Source organism: Colossoma macropomum, unplaced genomic scaffold (genome assembly GCF_904425465.1).
Source record: "Colossoma macropomum unplaced genomic scaffold, Colossoma_macropomum, whole genome shotgun sequence".
Lineage (NCBI taxonomy): Eukaryota > Metazoa > Chordata > Actinopteri > Characiformes > Serrasalmidae > Colossoma > Colossoma macropomum.
Genome location: NW_023494805.1, coordinates 1,381,196 through 1,402,475, shown reverse-complemented (window position 1 = coordinate 1,402,475; position 21,280 = coordinate 1,381,196). Strand labels below are relative to the sequence as shown.

At 42.1% G+C, this 21,280-nt stretch overlaps 1 protein-coding gene across 1 annotated transcript in view; it reads left to right on the top strand.

The window, feature by feature from the left end:
- LOC118826307 (NACHT, LRR and PYD domains-containing protein 3-like) overlaps positions 1-18,377 on the top strand; it is a 71,312-nt gene extending 52,935 nt beyond the window's left edge. The window contains exons 8-11 of the mRNA XM_036597238.1: positions 6,237-6,410; positions 11,088-11,261; positions 17,650-17,696; positions 17,836-18,377. Coding sequence (XP_036453131.1) covers positions 6,237-6,410; positions 11,088-11,261; positions 17,650-17,696; positions 17,836-18,377 — 937 coding nt within the window. The remainder of the gene's footprint in view (positions 1-6,236; positions 6,411-11,087; positions 11,262-17,649; positions 17,697-17,835) is intronic.
- Positions 18,378-21,280: the final 2,903 nt, after the last annotated feature.

Sequence of the window (21,280 nt, the reverse complement as noted above, 5' to 3'; positions counted from 1 at the left end):
AGTCATGAGTCAGCAAAGTGACAGCAGAGGACTGAGCACACTGCCCCAAGGGACTCCAGTGCTCAGTGTGATGGTGTTAGAGATGCTGCTCCTGATCCAAACTGACTGAGGTCTCTCAGTAAGAAAGTCCAGGATCCAACTGCAGAGGGAAGTGTTCAGGCCCAGCAGGCTCAGCTTTCTAACAAGATGCTAAGGGATGATGATGTTGAATCCTGAACTGAAATCTATGAATAATAATAATAATAATAATAATAATAATAATAATAATTTTATTTATATAGCACTTTTCATGCCGGTGGCAGCAAAAAAGTGCTTTACAGACAGGTGATTAAAAACATAGTTATAGATAGATCATTAGTATTTAATTAGAATCAGAAGAAAATGAAAAAGATTAAATTACAAGATAAATACTGTGAGATATTCCGTTTCAATTAAATGCTAATTTAAAGAGATATGTTTTTAGGTGCTTCTTAAAAGTGGGCACTAAGCTTGACTAAAAAAAATAATAATTGTCTAATAAAAGGTGGAATTGAGTTCCACAGTTTAGAAGCATATCTGAGGATATCTGTAGAAGGCCACTATCTGCAGATGTTAGATTACGTGCCAGAACATAAACAGACAGACACTCTGTGATGTAAGCAGGTGCTAGGTTGTTTTGAGCTTTAAAGACTAGTAGCAGAACCTTGAAATCTATCCTGAATGATACAGGCAGCCAGTGCTGCTCTTTCTAAATGGGAGTGATGTGATCTCTCTTTTTTGTTTTTGTTAGGATGCGCGCTGCAGCATTTTGTATGAGTTGTAAGGGATGTATAGTTTTCTTGGGAAGTCCAGTAAGAAGAGCATTACAGTAGTCAAGTCTGCTTATAACAAATGCATGAACAAGTTTCTCTGCATCGCTCTGAGATAGAAAAGGCCAAACTTTAGCGATATTTCTTAAATGATTAAAAGCTTCTTTAGTGACTGTGTTTACATGCGAGGTAAAATAGAGCTCAGAGTCTAAGATCACACCCAGGTTTTGTACCTCGGGTTTGGTATATGAAGCTAAAGAACCAAGTTTCTTATAAATCATTTTTCTCTGAGTTTCTGTAAAAACAATCAGTATTTCAGTTTTTTCATGATTTAATTGTAGAAAGTTTTGCGACATCCACTGAGAAATATCTGACACACAGCTGGTTAGTCTGTCTACAGAGTCTTGATCTTCAGAAAAAATAGAAATGTATAGCTTGGGTGTCATCAGCATAGCTATGAAAATTTATACTATGCTTCCTAATGACATCACCTAGAGGTAGCATGTACAAAGAGAAAAGCAAAGACCCTAAGAACCTTGAGGGACTCCAAAAGAAACGGCAAATCTTTTTGATGAATGATTTCCATCATGAACTGCCTATTACTTAAGTATGATTTAAACCATTCTAAAACTGTGCCCGAGAGGCCAACCCAGCATTCATGATGCTGGATTAAAATCTTGTGGTCAACGGTATCAAAGCCTGCACTAAGATCTAATAAAACCAAAATAGAAGGATTTTATGCATCAGCGCTGAGTCTGAGGTCATTCATAACGCGAATCAATGCTGCCTCTGTACTGTGGTTGGAACAAAAACTTGACTGAAACTCCTCATATAATTTGTTTGATATTAGATAACCATTTAGTTGTTTGAAAGCAACTTTTTCTTAGACTTTACTTAGAAAAGATAGGTTTGAAATTGGCCTAAAATTATTTAGTATGGCAGGATCCTTGCTACTCTTTTTTAGCAGAGGCTTCACCAGGGCAGTTTTAAAAGCATCTGGAAAAACACCTGTTGACAGAGAACAATTTACAATAGTTAAAATATCATTGTGCACACAATCCAAAACCATCTTAAGGAATGAAGTATTGAATTGAATTCAGAACCATCAGCCAACTGTGTTTGCACACTGTGGCATTAGACCTGCACATTTAACCCAACTTCTCAACTGTTTCTGAGTCGAAGTAATGTTTCAGGTACTTTCTTCTTTACTTCTAAATTGATATGAAAGGAAGTACAGAAGTGATCTGATGTGAAAACATCAGAGATTTGAAACACATTTGTGTTTAAACCTTTAGTGATGACCAGATCCAGGATGTGACCTAGCTTGTGGGTAGAGCTGCCCATGTGCTGCTTCAAATCAAATGTCCCTAGAAGTCTAATGAATTCTAATGAATTGCTATCTGAAGGACTATCGATATGTAAGTTGAAGTCCCCAGACAGAAGAATCTTATTGTAGTTTGTGGACGCAACTGATAATAATTCAGCAATTTCTGGCAAAAAAATACTATTTTGCTTTGAATATTACAATTATTAGCACAGGTGTATCATTTAAAAAGGTTGATTGCACCATACTCAAAAGACATTAATTCACCAATAGAGGTACTTTTGCAGATAAAGTCACTATTATAAATGCAGGCCACTCCTCCTGCTCATCTGCTCGTCTTACTGTATGCATAAATCTGTAGTTTTCAGGAGCAGTTTCAAGTAGAATTGCTGTGCCATTATCACTAAGCCACGTTTCTGACAGAAACACAAAATCTAGCTTATGCTCCTTAATAAGATCTCAAATCCGCAGGGTTTTGTTATTTAGTGACCTTACATTGAGTAGAGCAAGGTTTAATTTTCTGCTAGTTACACTATGTGTTTGGGGGGACTGGTCTTTTTAAGGTCTGAGCAAATTAAATTTATCAGGGTTTTGACTGTGCACGTTTTTCTTTGATTTTTTAATTACACAGGGTTTGATGACTTTAATGACGTTTTTGGAGCAAAATCTCCTTACACAACTAGCAGAAGCTTTAGTGTTCAGACAGTAGAAACAGAGGGGAATGGTAGCAATTAAGGGGACATTGTCTATATCATTTAAGGCACTTATTTGTCTGCTGATGGTACTACTTACCCATCCGTTGCCTGCTACAGTTAAGTCCAGTCAGGCCTGGTGTAGTACTTTCTTGATATTCCCGGATAAGATAACAGACCCACGGCAGCTTGGGTGTAGTCCGTCCCTGCGGTAGAGTGCCGGTCACTCCCAGAAAACACTCCAGTTGCTCATGTAGCCAACGCCATTGTTCTTACACCAGCCTTGGAGCCAGCAGTGCAGTGCATAGAGCCTGCTGAACACCTCGCTTCCTCTCCAGTAGGTGGGCAGCATTCCCGAGATGAAGATCCTGACCTTGGTTTTCTTCTTAATGGTGTCTAGAAGAAATCTGAAATGCTCCTTGAGGATTTCTCTCTGACGGGATGTCATTCACCCCCACGTGAATTACTATGGTGCCAATGTCCTGGGGGCCTGGAAAACAACAGACAGCCGAATTACTTCCAGAGCAAGTTACTTCAAGATGTCTCATTATTGAGTCTCCAATTATAATAACACTTTCCTGACTCTCTCTCCGAGGCACTGAAGCAGGCAGTGAGCTGAGGGCATCGAACCGGTTACTGGAGGTGAAACTCAGTGGGGAGGAATTGGTGAAAACCTTCTCTTTCCCTGGTCACGCTGGCATTCCCAGCCCTGCTCCAGCAATCCTGGTGTTAAACATGGTAGTAGCACTCCATCCAGCAGAATAGAAAGTCGTCACCGGGCTTGGTCTTGAAACAGCCATGTGGGATGCGTCCTGGGCTGCTTCCAAATGGGTTTTCCACTCATGAGTGAGGGCCAGATGAAGAGTGTTGGCTATGGTTTCATCTGTAGAGCGGTTGGAGTGATATGCGAACTACAGAGGGTCCAGTGAAGGAGGCAGCTGGGTCTTGGTGTGCCTCATTACAAGCCTCTCAAAGCACTTCATGATGATGGGTGTGAGTGCAATGGGACGATGGTCATTGAGGCAAGACCCTGGAGATGTCTTCAGCACAGGGACAATGGTGGTGGCCTTGGTCTGCACATTCCCTGAGCACTCTGCCAGGAATGTTGTCTGGTACAGGGTTAACTATGTGCAGACTTTTCCTCACATCAGCAGTGAAGAAGCACAGTATCTGGTCGCTGGGTGGAGGGGTGGTCTTTCCTTCTGCCATGTTATTCTGCACTTCAAACCATGCATAGAAGTCATTCAGTGCATCTGGCAGGGAGGCATCACTGTCACAGGAGGGACATGTTTTCCTGTAGTTGCTGAGGACCTGAATGCCCTGCCACATGCAGCACATGTCACCGGTACTCTGAAAGGCAGTCCTGGAGGCAGTAACATCATCAATGCATTTGCAGATATAACCAGTATATTTCTCCAGGTTAACAGAATCATTGTCAGTAACAGCCTCCTTGAACAAGCTGCATACAATTTGCTCAAAGCAGTCTTAAAGAGCGGAGATGGCTCCTGCTGGCCAGGTTTTCACCTGCTTCTGGACTGGTTTGAAGTGACTGATGAGCAGTCTGTATGCAGGAATCAGCATTACAGAGATGTGGTCTGAGTAGCCGAGGTGGGGGCATGGCTCTGCCTGATACATGTCGGAAAGGTTAGTGTAAACAAGATCCAGCATGTTCACCCCTCTTGTTGCAAAGTTCACATGCTGATGGAATTTTGGGAGCCCTGACCTGAGATCTGTGTGATTGAAGTTGCCAGTCCACCAGGGTGCTTGTTCTGCAGTTCGCTGATGGCTCCATTCCTTGTTGATGTAAACACACATGCCTCCACTGCATGTTTTTCTTGCCAGAGCTGCATTTCTCTACCTTCTGGTAAGCTCACTACCAGTTTCCATTTGAGAGGGTCACATTTGGCTGTTGACTTTGTCTCTGATCTGCCTGAATCTCAAAGACTTACCACCATCCTCATGGTCATAGATTAATTTGTGGAGATTTATACCTTTTGCTTCCTTCCCCACAGCATTCTGGTCATCACCCCCCCAATCAAATGGGCAATGTGAGTATATGAATCAGGAGTTAGAGAACTTCCTTAGCATGTTTTGTCACAGTAACCCCACAGATTGGTCCTAATTCCTCCTATGGGCTGAGATAGCACATAACTCTCTCACAGCTACTGGGTTCATTTCTTTCCAATGCATTCTTGGTTATCAACCTCCTTTAGCACTGTAGACAGGTGTTACTACAGACATACCCACTGTTGATGTCTGGATGTTGGAGGAGGCACATCAAAGAATTGAGGTCACACTGCTGAGAAATAAGGAGCAAGCAGACCATCTTCTTGAAAAAACCCCTACATATCAACCTGGAGTCAGAGTATGACTTTATACAAAGGACTTCAGAGCTGCTCAATGACATAACTTTTAAATTAGACTCCCCCACCCCCCTGGTTTTCGAGTTTACACCAGAGGTCACACCACCACCTCCCGAGGAGATAGATGGGGCACCCGATTATGCTGTCCATTGGTTGCTGGACTCTCAGAGATGTGGAGGTGCACTCCAATATCTTGTGGACTGGGAATGATACGGCCCTGAGGAGCAGTCTTGGGTTTCTGCATTTGACGTCCTGTATCCCAGCCTGACCACTGACTTCCAAATTCAAAACACAGAGAAACCCTCTTCGATGGTGCCCCCAGTTCCCTTCCTGATCGCCTGTGTCTGTCCAGTGGCACAGCAGTGGCTGGTCTGCTCACATTCAAATCTTCGGTAGTGGGCATGGTGGTCATCCAAGTCGGCCTCCCTCCAAGGCCTACTTGGATTACATCTCCCACAACCTGCTGGGGAATCACGTGACTACACACCCCTCTGCACGCTCCTATCATCGCTCACATTTTCCTGAATACTGATGTTTTCCATCTTTTGCTTATAGTTAGTGTTAGTGTAACGCCCAGGCATTTAGAGTTAGTGATTATGAGGTATTGTTTCTTCTCACAGAGCTACTAAGCATTTCTTTCCATTGCTGTGTTTTGCTGGTTCCGACCATTTTCCTGTTTTTTGACTCTGCCTTTTTGCCTGACCCCTTTTGGAGTGTTTGCTGATTGTTACGTTTGTCTTTTTGAGCTTTGTGTCCTTTCTGGATTTGACCTATGCCTGTATACTGACTATGATTCTGGATTTCGATTCAAATAGTAAAGTCTCCTTTTCCCTTTTTACCTGCGAGTGTCTTACTCATTTTGTCATGTTACAGTTGATTTCAAGTTTTTTTTATGAGATTTGGACTGATAAAATATTGCTTCTGTTCTTCTAAAATTTTACTTTGTTTAAATCAATATATTTGGTGCTGTATTTATTTCTAGATAAAAAGGTAAAGTAACAGAGTCATATCAATTCATTCTACTTCTCCTGGAAATATATCATGTGCTTGATTTATTCTGCATTCTCAGGCTAGCTGGCTGTAATCTCACCTCAACACCCTGTGGAAAACTATCATCAGCTCTACAATCAGTAATCTCCTCCCTGAAAGATCTGGACCTCAGTAACAATGACCTGCAGGATTCAGGAGTTGAGCTGCTCTCTGCTGGACTGAAGAGTTCACAATGCAGACTAGAGAACCTCAGGTGAATGTTGTGTAAATTAGATATTTCATTATAAATGTTTAGCTCTTATATTTATATTTTTTTGTTATTCAAGAATAACCATTCATACATCCAATGTTGTCTTTTGGTGAAATTTGCAATTTTGGATGATAAGTTATTTTCACATAAATATTTTTCACATACATTTTGTAGACTTGGAGATTTTTTGATTTGGGGAGGTTCTCTTCCCAGCAAAGAGCAGTAGTATTTTGCAGATTGGCAAAAAGTGGGTAATGATATGGTAATATAATAATGTGTTAGTAATTGTAGTGTGTGATAAAGAAATACAATAAAATAATAAAAACAAGTTCTATTAACCTAAAAAATGACATGCCTATTTTCTATTTGTTGATAAATAAATTGAAGTTAAATGAGTTAGTAATTGATGTGGTAAGTAGTCGGTAATAAAATGGAAAGTTCCTACAGAATAATTATTTAATAACTATTATGGTAAAAAGAGTAAAACCGTTTGAAGTAGATCTGCTTAAATTATGTGGCGTTATTGCTGTAAAATACTAATGCACTCTTTTTGTACTTTTCCTGTGTTTTATGTTATAGTATGATGCACAGACAGAAATATATATTTACAGACTATAAACAGAGTAAAACTAAATGTTATCAAAGCTTTAAATGTTTTCCAAGTTACTGAATTTCACAACAAGTTAAAATCAGTTATTCAAAACAGAAGTCTGCGTTCCTTTGGGACTCTCTTCCTCAATCTCAAGCACAGGAGCAGGGGGTTAACCAGTCCCATGCAGGCAGGAACGGGACAAAACATACATGTAGTAATAATAATAATAATAATAATAATAATAATAATAGTAATAATAACAGTAATATTTTTTATTTTTCATGCCAGTGACAGATCAAAGTGCTTTACAGACAGGTTATAAAACATAGTTTTATAAGTATTAATTTAGAATCATGAGAAAATGACACAGATCAAATTAAAAGACAAATACCACAAGAAGTATAATTTTAATTAAATGCTAAGTTAAAGAGATGTTTTTAGATGCTTCTTAAAATTGTGTGCCGAGCTTGACTGTCTAATAAAAGGTGGAATTGAGTTCCACAGTTTAGAAGCATAACAACTAACTGAGGCCTCTCCATGTTTTACAGAAGGTATTTGTAGAAAGCCACTATCTTAGATTAGATCTTAGATTATGTGCTGGAACATAAACAGACAGACATTTTGTGATGTAAGCGGGTGCTAGGTCATTTTGAGCTTTAAAAACTAGTAGCAGAACTTTAAAATCTATATTGAATGATACAGTTAGCCAGTGCAGTTCTTTTAAAACAGGAGTGATGTGATCTCTCTTTTTGTTTTTGTTTGGATGCTGCTGCATTTTATATGGGTTGTAAGGGTTGTATAGTTTTCTTAGGAAGTCCAGTAAGAAGAGCATTACAGTAGTCAAGTTTGCATGTAAAAAGTGCAATGTTTTGAGACAGAAAATGATAAATGATAAAAAGCTGCTTTAATGACTGTTTTTACATGCTCTTACTAAAAGTGAATGACAATAAGGCTGACTAAAGGTAAGTCTGAAATATGGCAGTCATTTTTATGAGACACAGCAACAGAGTGGCTATATGGGACTGTGGGTGGGAGCTGGATGAAACGTTTAGGGTGCAGGCAGGAGTGGGAATAGGTAAATTAAACATACTGAGGTTAAATACAATCAGTACTGTAAAATGCATCATCACATATTCCTTTCCAATTCAATTCAAATCAACTTTTTCATCATTACGTGACCATTCTGGTCAGAACAGCTCTCAACCCTCTACAGTTTGCACACCATTGGAGTGGATGATGCAGTAATCTACCTGCTGGATAGAACATACTCTCACCTGGACACATCAGGCAGCACTGTGAGGATCATGTTCTTTGATTTGTCCTGTGCATTCAACACCATACAGCCCGTGCTGTTACCAGCTGCAGATAAACGTCAGTAAGACTAAGGAGGTGGTGCTGGACTTTAGGAAGTCTAAAGCTGCTTTGTCACCAGTCACCATTGATGGAGTAGATGTGGAGGAGGTTGGGACCTACAAGTATGTGGGTGTGCACTTGGACAACAAGCTGGACTGGATCTGTAACATTCTCGCAGTGTACAAGAGAGGCCAAAGCCATCTCTACTTCCTGAGGAGGCTGAGGTCTTTTGGTGTGAGCACTAAGCTCCTATAGACATTCTACCAGTCTGTTGTAGTAAGTGCTTTACTCTATGCTGCAGCATTAACATAAGTGCCCTAGACAAATTAAACAAACTTATTAGGAAGGCTGGCTCTGTTGTAGGAGTCAAGCTGGACTCTTTGGAGGTTGTGTTAGAACAAAGAACTCTCAACAAGCTGTTAGCCATCTTGGACAACACCTCACACCCCTGGCATGCTACACTTGATAACCAGAGAAGCACATTCAGTGCAGACTGTTACAGCTGTGCTGTGTTAAAGAGTGCCATGTGAGATCTTTCTTACCCACTGATATACAGCTCTACAACAAGTCTCCTTACTGCAGAGATGGTGCTGTCTGAACTGTGCTGATTTCACTGTAATATTGCTGCAACTCCTAGTTACGTCTATACTCAAATAAAATAAAATTGGTCTTATATGCTATGTAAATATACAAATAGCTAACTTTTTTCATGTCTACTTTAATTTCTATTTTTTTATTTTCTGCATGGTATACACAGGTTTATGTGCAATTATATGCCTTGCTACTAAAACACTGCAATTCCCGTTGGGGATCAATAAAGTTCTGTCTCTCTATTACACCAATACAAGGTTGTACAGTACAATGAAACCCTGTCAGGCTACTAACTGTTCTTGAATCTAGTGGTTCTGGTGTGGACGTTCCGGTACCTCTTTCCTGATGGCAGAGGTTGAAACAGGAAGTGGCTGGAGTGTGTGGGTTTAGATGAGATGCTGTTGGCTTTCCTGAGGGATCTGCTGTTTTAGAAGTCCTGTATGGGTGGGCAGACAGTTGCAGTGATGCTCTGTGATGGCCATAGCAGACCATAATACAGCTTGTCAGGATGTTCTCCAAAGTGGACCTGTTGTGGCAAGTTGACTCTCCGCAGCCTTCAGAGGAAGTTGCTGAGTCTCACAATGTGCAACGTATTAAATGACCATGTGAGATCCTTGGCTATGTGGACACAGAGATAATTTTCCACCATTCTCTCCTCGATGCTAAGTGGTATGTGCACTCTGCTCCACCTCCTAAAGTCAACAGTCATCTCCTTGCCTTTGCTAACATTGAGGGAGAGTTTATTGGCAGTGAACCACTCTGTAAAAAGCTGCAGTTCCTCCTTCTATGATCCCTCATCCTTGTTGATATTGAACCTGACCTAGAGTCCCATCTGGACCTGCTGCTTTCCAAGTTGAGACCCTCATCAGGGCTCTTTCTTAACTCATCTGTAGTAAGCCTGCGTGCTGGCTCCTCTGTGGAGGAGGGCAGCGCAGTGTTGGTTAGCTGAGTCTGAGCAGTGGTACCTACAGACTTGTTAAAAGAGGAGGAGATGCTACACAATGTTAGACATGGCCCTGTCCCATCTTTTTTGAGATGTGTTGCTGCCGTCAAGTTGAGTTAATGGTTTTCATGAAATGGTAAAACATTTCAACATCTGATATGTGTTCTACATTCTACTGTGAATAAAATACGAGTATATGGGATTTGCAAATCATAGCATTTTGTTTTTATTTAAATTTATTTACATTTTACACAGTATCCCAACTTTTTTGGAATTGGTGTTGTATATTTCCAGACAATGTCTTTTTCAGAAAACCTTGTTTATTTCAGCAAGATGATGCCAAACCTCATTCTGCATGTACAATTGGCCCACTATGAAACAAAAAACATGACTGTTGAGCAGCTGAAATCCCATGTCAAGCAACAATGAGAAAACATTTCATAAAAAAACTAAAGTGAAGAAGTGATGCAGAGGTTGCAGAAATGGAGCAAAAAGACAGGTGCTCCTGGGGCAAGGATGCAGTAAACTCAAAGTAAAGATTCCATGCTGGGAGTGCCAAAAAACAAAAAAATCCATCCCCATCCACAAAGCATGTGCAAAATAAATCCCAGAACAAATAAATTCTTGGGCACACTGTCTAACGAAAAGTATAAAAAGCCTTTATTGAACGGTAATTTATATAAAAATGTGCCAATGTGTTGCAGTCTTCTCAAGCCTTCAACAAGACACTTTCTGGGACACTGGAATATATTGTGCACATGCCTTGTGGATGCACATGGATTTTTTGTTTTTTGCCACTCCCAGCATGAACGCGTTACTTTGGGAAAACATTTTACTTTCTCTACTTTTTTGAAATCTGCTGCTGGCATCAAATTCAGAATGGCCATATATGACAAAAACAATAATATGCAAATTAGCTTATGTACCAATTTGAAGTAAATACAGAATTTAAACTATTTGCACATCATTGTGTTCTGTTTTTTTTTATTTACATTTTGCAAGGTCCCACATTTTTGGAAACAGGCTTGTAATTAGTAGTGTAAAGCTATTGTTTCAGTTTTGTTATTTGTTTTTGTTCTTTCTTGTTTTATATCAGGGTTGATATTTATTTCTCAGGTGCTTGTGTTTGTAGTTAAGTTGTTAGCTGATGTTTTTGCTGCATGTAAAAGCCAACTGTTCATCTTTACTTCCTTTTCTGCAGATTATCTGGTTGTATGGTTACAGACAAAGGCTGTTCTTCTCTGGCTTCAGCACTGAAAGCAAATTCCTCCCATTTGAGAGAACTGGATCTGACCTATAATCACCCAGGAGAGTCTGGACTGAAGCTGGTCTTTGATCTACTGAAGGATCCACACTACACACTGGAGAAACTACAGTGAGTTACTGACTTACTGTCACTGTATTGACTGACTGCAATTATACACATTACTGTAAACATTACAATAAAGTTTTACTGTAGATGTGTTTGTCTTTATGGTGAGATAGGAAATTGTAATTCTGAACATGATCCTTACAAGGATGGGTTTTAGAAAATTTTATGTGAAAACAGTAACAAGAATACACAAATACCTGCTGATTCCTTAACATAATTAAGGAATCAGCAGGCACATTATGCAGTATTATGTCTGTTTAACTGTATGCGTAGTCGACTTTTCCAATTACTGAGGTTTGGTAGAGACAGACTTTTGTAATATATTTTAACATGTGCTAATCAGTCAGAGGAATCAAGGAGACAAGCACAAAGGGCACACACATAATGCCCTCCTGATCACGGCTACGCCTTGATACCCTGTCCATGAATATCATGAACAGGAGTGGAGACAGGGCACAACCCTGGCGGAGTCCAACGCTAACACTGAAAGAGTCAGACTTAATGCCAAGTATACGAACACAGCTCTCACTCCAGGAGTACAGAGATTGAATAGCCCGGAGTAGCAGCCCGGCACCCCATACTCCCGGAGGACCTCCCACAAGATATCTCGAGGAACACGGTCGTAAGTCTTCTCCAAATCCACAAAACACATGTAGACTGGGTTGGCAAATTCCCATGCCCCCTCAACAATCCATGAGAGGGTGAAAAGCTGGTCCATTGTTCCACGGCCGGGACGGAATCCGCACTGTTCCTCCTCAATCCGAGGTTCAACTATCGGTCGAAGTCTCCTTTCTAGCACCTTGTCATAGACTTTCCCAGGGAGGCTGAGCAGTGTGATACCCCGATAGTTGGCACACACCCTCCGATCCCCTTTCTTAAAAATAGGGACCACCACCCCGGTCTGCCAGTCCAAGGGTACTGTTCCCGAGGTCCATGCAATATTGCAGAGGCATGCCAGCCATGACAGCCCCACAATATCCAGAGCCTTAAGCATCACTGGATGAATCTCATCCACCCCTGGTGCCTTGCCACTGAAGAGCTTGCCAACTACCTCAGTGACCTCCACCAGGGAAACCAGGGAGCTTGACACGCCAGAAGCCTCTGGCCCTGGCTCCCATGAGGGACGCATGTCTCCCGGATTAAGGAGTTCCTCAACAATATCCTCATTTGAAGTCAGAGTTTCTCCACCCTGCCGAATACAGCTTGGGCGCAGCCACCCCGACCGCTCCTGAGTCACCAGGCAGTCATCCAGAACCTCCTTGAGGCCGACCGAAAGTCTTTTTCCATGGCTTCTCCAAACTCCTCCCACGCCCTGGATTTTGCTTCTGCCACCATTGCGGCTGCCACCTTTTTTGCCTGTTGGTACCTATCTACTGAGTCGGGAGTCCTTCGGGTCATCCAGTCCCTAAAGGCCCGTCTTCAGCTTGACAGCCTCCCTCACCTGGTGTCCAGGTTCTTGGGTTACTGCCCTGACAGGCACCAACAAGCTTTTGGCCATAGCTACGTCTGGCAGCTTCCACAATGGAGGTTTTGAACAGGGTCCATTCAGATTCCACATCCCCTACCTCCTCAGGGACATGAGAAAAGCTTTCCCAGAGGTGGGAGTTAAAATCTTTCCGAACAGGGGGCTCTGACAGTTGTTCCCAGCACACCCTCACTATTTGCTTGGGCCTACCGGGTCTGACCATCAGTCTTCCCTGCCATCTGATCCAACTCACCAACAGATGGTGATCAGTTGACAGCTCAGCACTTCTCTTTACCCGAGTGTCCAGAACATATGGTCCCAAGTCAGATGAAACGACAACAAAGTCGATCATTGACCTATGACCCAAGGAGCTCTGGTACCATGTACACTTATGATTATCCTTGTGTTCGAACTTGGTGTTCATTATGGACAATCCATGCCTGGCACAGAAGTCCAATAACAATTCACCATTCTGGTTTAGATCGGGCAGGCCGTTCTTCCCAATCACGCCTGTCCAGGTCTCCCAGTCATTGCCAACATAAGCATTGAAGTCTCCCAGTAAGACTATGGAGTCTGTAGGCAGGACCCTTTCCAGAACCTTGCCCACTTGCACCAAGAAGGCTGAATACTCCGACCTGCTGTTTGGTGCATAAGCACACACAACAGTCAGAGTTTTCCTCTCTGCGATTTTAATTCACATTGAGGTGACCCTCTCATCCACCGGGACAAACTCCAACTGCATGGCTGCCAGCCGGGGACTCTTGAGTATCCCCACACCCGCCCGGCGCCTCTCACCCTGTGCAACCCCGCAGTAGGAGAGGGACCAACCCCTATCAGGGAATTTGGTTCCAGAGCCGACACTGTGGTTGGAGGTGAGCCCAACCATATCTAGTTGGTACCTCTCAACCTCCCACACAAGCTCCGGCTCCTTCCCCCCAGTGAGGTTACATTCCACGTACCAAGAGCCAGTTTCTGCCGCAGGAGTCTAGGCCACCAGGGGCCCCCCCGACCATCTCCCACTGCCTATACGGCACTGCACCGCTCCCCCATGCTGGACCTTGTGGGTGGTGGGCCCACACGGCCTCCCCACGTTGACTCTTCGGGCTGAGCCTGGCCGGGTTACGTGGGCTGCCCAGCCACCAGGCGCTTGCCAGGGGACACTACCCCCAGGCCTGGCTCCAGGGGTAGGTCCCGGTGACCCTCTCCCGGGCAGGGTACACGATTGTCCGTGTCCATTTCTCATAGAGGATTTTTTGGATCGAGTTAGTCTGGGTTTTCACTCCAGACCTGTTCGCCATGGGAGACCCTACCAGGAGCATACCGCTCCCAACAACTTAGCTCTGAAGATTGAAGAACAATCAATCAATCATCCTTAATTTAACCTCAGAGAATATTAAGGGTGACCCTCATTGACAACATTGCCGAGTTGATACAGGAAAAAGGGATTGACAATGTGAAAGAACAAATCAAATAATAAAAGTAAATTTATTTTAAGAGAGGGATCAATGTTTTGTTTTCTCTGAATCTCCTCCATGCTTTCCTACTGAATAGGTGCAACTATGCATGTGGGATTTTTTAATTTTTTCTTCAGTCATGGGTGTATGGTCTATTTCCAATGGGAAAAAGCATCAGCTTTAGTGTTCTTAGATCCCAGGTGGTAAGTAACAGTACAGTCAAATACAGTCAAATGCTTGTCCGGGATTCTGCATCTCTGATATATTGTAGATTGCGGTGGTCAGTTAAAACTACACATGGATGTTAAGCCCCCTCAAGTCAGTGTCTCGATTCTTCAAATGCTAGTTTCATAGGTAACAACTCTCTATTTCCCACATAGTTTCGTTCTGTCTGAGTTAATTTGCATGAGTAGAACACGCATGGATGGAGCTTAGCCAAAAAATCACAAGGTGATAGAACCATGCCAACTCCTGAACCTGAAGCATTCACCTCCACTGGGTAGGACATGGATGCTTCAAAATAGGAGCTGACACAAATCAACTCTGTTTGTAAAGTGCTCCTCAGCTTTACAATCACACTTCTAATTTTTACTGCTTTGTAACAAGGATGTTAGAGATGCAGCCACTGAGCTGAAACCTCAAATAAAACATTGTTAAAAGTTAGCAAAACCTAAAAATTTTTGCAACTTCTTGGTAGTGTGGTGATTTGGTAATTGCACTATGGCATTTATCTTGCTTTCATGCATGCGCACCCCCCTTTCTTCAACACATAACCCAGAAATGAAATCTTGTCCTTATGGAATTCACATATTTCAAATTTTACATAAAAGTTATCTTGCAACAGTCATCGAAGGACTTGTTTTACATGTTGTTAATGCTCTTCCAAGGACTGTGAATAGACTAGAATATCATCAATGTACATAATCACCCAGCAATCAAGTATGTCTCTTAGAACATTTCTGAAGGCTTGAAACACTGAGGGTGCATTGGCCAGGCTGTATGTCGTTACTTAATATTCATAGTGGCAAATCAATATTCACAACGGCAGTTTTCCATTCGTCCCCCTCCTTTATTCTTCATCTTGTTATATGCGCTTCTCAGATCTAATTTGGTAAACACCGTAGACCCCCTTAATTTTTCCAGGGCCACTAGAACCAATGGTAAAGGATAGCAATACTTCACAATGATTGAATTCAAACCCCTATAATCCACACAAGGACGTAACCCGCCATCCTTCTTTTCAACAAAAAAGAAGCTGGCTGCAGCAGGGGAAGTGGATCAATGTACCCCAATTTTAGTGCTACATCAATACATTCATTTAATGCCTTGGTCTCTGGTTATGACAAAAAAAAAAATTCTATTCTTAGGGCATAAGGTTCCTGGCAACAGTTCAACAGCACAATCTCCTGGTCAGTGTGGTCGTAGTTTACTAGCCTTGGACTTGGAAAATACTTCACTGAACTCAGAGTAACATGGAGGAATGCTAACAAAGGTTAAAACATGGGCTTTCCACTGAGGTGGCTCTAGGAAATACAGTTCTGAAAACAGTCTGAACCCCATTGAACACTTTCCCTTTCTCCCCAAGCTATCATGGGATGATGCTGGACCAACCATGGGAAACCTAAAATAAATGCATTCTTTGCAGAGTGTATGGTGTAAATTTAAATACTTTCCTGATGTAAGTATGGACATAAGATAGTGTGGAGAAGTGGGACTGCTGGGCTACATCCCATGGCAGTAAACAGCAAGAAGAATGTGCTGTCATTCTCAGAGTAGGGGAGAAGTGGCCTGGGTGTCTGGTAGAATGCATTGGAGAGTCATGGCAGAGTGGCTGTGTGACACAGGGTATGTTGGAGTGGCTGCTGCTGACTGGTGGATTCCCATGGCAGGTCTTTGCAGCCTCCAGCAGAGAGGGGAGCAATTGGCCTGCTGCTCAGTGATGGATCAGAAAGGAGTTGCTGTAAAATGAACATCCAGGAAGGCCACTTGGTTGCATCTGAAATTTAGTAAATAAATGAATTAAAATTAATAATAATAATAATAATAATAAAAATAATAATAATAATAAGAAGAAGAATAACCCTTCCAGGATCAGGGCCTTGCCATGGCGGACAGGCTTGTGTGGTCTAGGGATCTTCAGAGGTAGATCGTCTGGAACAGTATGCACCCTGCCTGGGAGAGGGTTACCAGGACCTACCACTAGAGCCAGGCCTGGGGGTAGTGATTCTCAGTGAGGCAGCCCATGTAGCACAGCTGGGCTCATCCTGAAAAGGCAATATGTCCCACCACCCACAAGGTTTAGCATGGGGGGTGCAGTGCCGTATAGGTGGTGGGAGATGGCAGGGAGGTCCTTGGTGGAACCCTGTGGCAGATATGGAATGTAACCTCACTAGGGAGGAAGGAGCTGGAGCTTGTGTGAGAGGTTGAGAGGTACCAACTAGATATAGTTGGGCTTACCCCCACCCAGTGTTGGCTCTGGAACCAAACTCCTTGATAGTGTATGCTTATGTATCAAACAACAGGTCAGAGTATTCGGTCTTCTTGGATCAAGCCCTTTCCAGAACCCTGCCTACAGACTTCATAGTCTTGCTGAAAGACGTCAATACTTATGTTGGGAATGACTGAGAGACATGGAGGGGCTGATTGGGAAGAACGGCTGGCCCAATCTAAACTCGAATGGTGAATTGTTATTGGACATGCCCGTAATGAACACCAAGTTCGAATACAAGGACTTTCATAAGTGTACATAGTACCTGAGCCGCCTGGGTCAAAGGTCAATGATCAACTTTTTGTGGCTGTTTCATCTGACTTGGGACCATATGTTCTGGACATTCGGGTGAAGAGAGGTATTGATTTGTCAACTAAGCACCATCAGGTGGTGAATTGGCCTCAACCACCTCAACCACCTCAATCCTCTCCTCTGCCTCCTGGATGCACTATGCAATCCATTGTATTTCTGGCTCTCTATTGCCTCCAACAGTTTACATCTTAGTGTCGATCACCTTCACCATGTTTTCAGGCATGGCTTCAAGTAAGTTTGGGTCTTCTGCTGTATCAGATTTGCTAGCAACTTTTGCTAGCTTTACCAGCACTAGCTTCACCTACATTCGGCATGGTGCTACCTTGTGCACTACCAGAAACCACACTGTTGGCTGCAGGTTTTAGTATTTCTCGACATAGTAGGCTCATTATTTTAAGACAGTAGTCCGAAGAAAAGTCACACTCTCACAAGTTATGCACACAAAAGCTAAAATTATAATTAATAAATCATTTATCTTCTTTCCCCGATAGATTATTTAATTAACAGTACACAGCTAAGAGCTTATTTGTGTATTGATGAAACAGTGATTTTACTTCTATCTGGATCGTAAGCTCTGAAAGATGTTTAATATCATAAAGATCTGTTTTGTTTTTTATTTTAATTTTGATTTAAAGTTTAATGAATGTCTAAATGTGTGCGTTTGATCTTCAGGGTGGATCATGGAGGGAAAATCAGGATGAAATCAGGACCACAGAAATGTAACACAGACATACACACACCTGCACACACACACATACATTAGACACACACAGACACACACCCACAAACACTCATTAAAATTCTCTATGTTTGTGTTTCTTCCAATCTGTGTGTGTATGTGTGTGTGTGTGTGTACAGATGCTGTTGATCTCACTCTGGATCCAAACACAGCACACACAGAACTCTATGTGTCTGAGGGGAACAGAAAGGTGGAGTGGATGGAAAAGGACCAGTCATATCCAGATCATCCAGACAGATTTGATTACTATGAGCAAGTCCTGAGTGTGGAGAGTCTGACTGGACGCTGTTACTGGGAGGTTCAGTGGAGCGGAGCTGGAGTTGTTATATCAGTATCATACAGAGGAATCAAGAGGAAAGGAATCAGTAAGGACTGTTGGTTTGGATTCAATAATCAATCCTGGAGCCTGATCTGCTCTAATAACAGTTACTTTGTCTATCACAATAAACAGAGAACTGCTCTACCTGCCCCCCCCTCCCCCTCTAACAGAGTAGGAGTGTATCTGGATTGGGAGTCCGGCATTCTGTCCTTCTACACCATCTCATCTCACACACACACACTGACCCACCTACAGACACTCTACACCATATTCACTGAACCGCTGCATGCTGGATTCTATGTTTATAAATACTGCTCAGTGAGTCTGTGTGAGATAAAATAATCTCTAAAGAGACAGAGATAGAGAGATAGAGCGAGAAAGACAAATAGAGACTTTGACTTTCAAGCACCTTTAGTTTAACATCAGACTTTTCCTTGAAAACACAAACACAGTAGTCAAAACACGCCAGAGACATACCTAGAGTGTGAAACACCCACTGGTATTCTAACAATAGCACTGACTCAAAGGGAATTCATGAATCTCTTAAACAGTCTAGAACTAATTCAGCATGTTACTGAAGTGACCCATCATCTGGGTAATATGCTTGACCTAGTAATATCACATGGAATAGGCATCAACAATGTTACATTGAATACAGATTCCCTACATTGAAGTTTTCATGGACTCCTAACTATTACTACTACTACTACTACTACCACTACTACTATTAATATTAATAGTATAATAATTTTGTAGGTAGTTTGATCAGAGGAGGATGGGTCCCCCCTTGTGAGCCTTGGTTTCTCCCAAGGTTTCTTCCTCAGCTCTGAGGGAGTTTTTCCTTACCCCTGGCTTGCTCACCTGGGAGTTTTACATTTCATGTTAAAACTTTGTCTTGCCTCAGTTTAGGTCAATATACACAATTCCACAATAAAAAAGGCACAGGGCAAAAATGGCATCTATGTGAGACTTGCAATGTGCAAACCACTACTGACCAATAAACACCCAAAGACTCATCTTGTAATAATTGATGGAACCATGAATTCTGCTCTCCATCAGAAAATCCTGGAGGAGAATGTCCTCCCGTCAGTTTGTGACCTACAGCTCAAGCTCAGTTGGGTTATGCAGCAGGACAATGATCCGAAGCACACAAGCAAGTCCACCTCTGAAAGGCTCAAAAGAAACAAATTAGCTGAAGCCTATCCTGGTGATCATTGGGCAGATGGCAGGAAACACCCTGGACAGGTCGCCAGTCCATTGCAGGGCAGACAAACAGACATATGTTTATAAGTTTATGTCACACACACTCACACCTAGGGGCAATTTAGCGCATCCAGCCAGCCTGACTGCGTGTCTTTGGATTTTGGGAGGAACTCCTCAGTAACATCTTCACTATATTTGTTTAATGTTCAGCCTGAATTGAGCTCACTTGTCCAGCTCATCATCAGAATTTATGATGTAATCTTCATCCATGTTGTCATAACTGACATCACAGTCATGACCTTTGGCAGACTGTTGTAAGGAAACATACGCCATCAAATTACATCCATCAACATAAGATCATTTTAGTGTGTGCTTTAAAACATATGACACAAAGTTCCTTTGACAGCTTCAGTGCTTCCATAAGTTCTCAAACCATTTGCTGTCCATTGGTGAGCCAGTGGAGTTCTGAAAGGCACTCTGAAAACCCCTCTGCTTTCACTACTGGCCACAACCATGAACCACATTGAAGAACTTCACTTTGGAGCAATGGAAGAAGGTCGACTGGTCCGATGAGTTTCGTCTTCTTTTATGTATGGAAGGGTACATGTGTGCTGTTTACCAGATGAATTGATGGCATCAGGATGCACTGTAGGAGGAAGATAGGCCAAGGTACAGTCTGCAGTATTTCTTCCTGTAGCCAGCGAAGAGGCAGTTGAAGTGTACAATACCTTCACATTTGGAGATGAAGATGAAGATAGGCATAACCTGATGAATATAATGGAGAAATGTGAAGAATACTGTAACCCCAAGAAAAACATAACCTATGAAAGGTACACATTTTTCACATGTGAGCAAGGGGATATGTCGATTAGCCAGTATGTCACAGAGTGAAAGCTAAGAGCAAAGTCATGTGAATTCAGACAATTGCAAGAATCCCTTATCAGAGATCGAGTTGTCTGTGGAATCACGTCAGATACAATGAGAGAAAGAATGTTAAGAGAAGTTGACATTACCCTTGAAAAAGCAACTCAGCTTTGCCTTGTGGCAGAAACTACTAAAGCACAAATTAAACAGATGCATGATGAGGATCACAACATGCAAGCCTCTGCACGAAAAAACAAGCATGTAGATGCAGTGAAACATAAGCAGACACGTAAAAAAGATCAGCAAAATAAAACGAAAGAGAGAGAGAAAGACAATGCTAAAAACAGAACTGAACAGAACAGAAAAAATGAAAGTGATAACAAAAATTGAAACCCCATCGTGATTGCAGAAAAATCCAATGGAAAGCTGAGAATCTGCTTAGATCCATGTGATCTTAATACAGCCATAATGAGAGAACACTACCAGCTACCAACAGTTGAAGAAGTAACCAGCAGACTCTCAAAAGCCAAATACTTCAGAATACTAGATGCAAGTTCAGGTTTTTGGCAACTAAAATTAGATAAAGCCAGCTCTCGCCCTGTACGTTCAATACTCCTTTTGGCCGCTATTGATTCCTCCGGCCATTCCTTCGCGTTTAGAATTAATTTGGCTTCAGAAGTATTTCACAGGACAGTCAGACAGCTGTTTGAAGGAATTGAAGGTGTTGAAACATATAGATGACCTTTTGATCTGGGGTGAGACTAAAGAACAGCATAACTGCAGACTGAGACAAGTACTGGAGAGAGGAAGAGCCAAGAATTTCAAGTTGAATAAAGAAAAGTGTAAGGTGGGCCTGGAGGAAATCAAATATCTGGGTCATGTATTCTCAAAAGATGGTTTGAAACCAGATCAGAGCAAGATTGAGGCTGTGAAAGACATGCCAACACCAGAATGCAAAAAAAATGTGGAGTGATTTATGGGTATGGTCACATACCTCGCCAAATTAATTCCAAACATGTTACAACACACTGAGCCATTATGTAGTCTTATCAAAGATGATGTTGCATGGCAGTGGGAAGATGAGCATTGGCTACAAAAATTGAAAACAATGCTCACTGAAGCTCCTTTGCTCAGATACTATGATGTAAAGCTACCTGTAGTGCTGTCGGTTGATACTT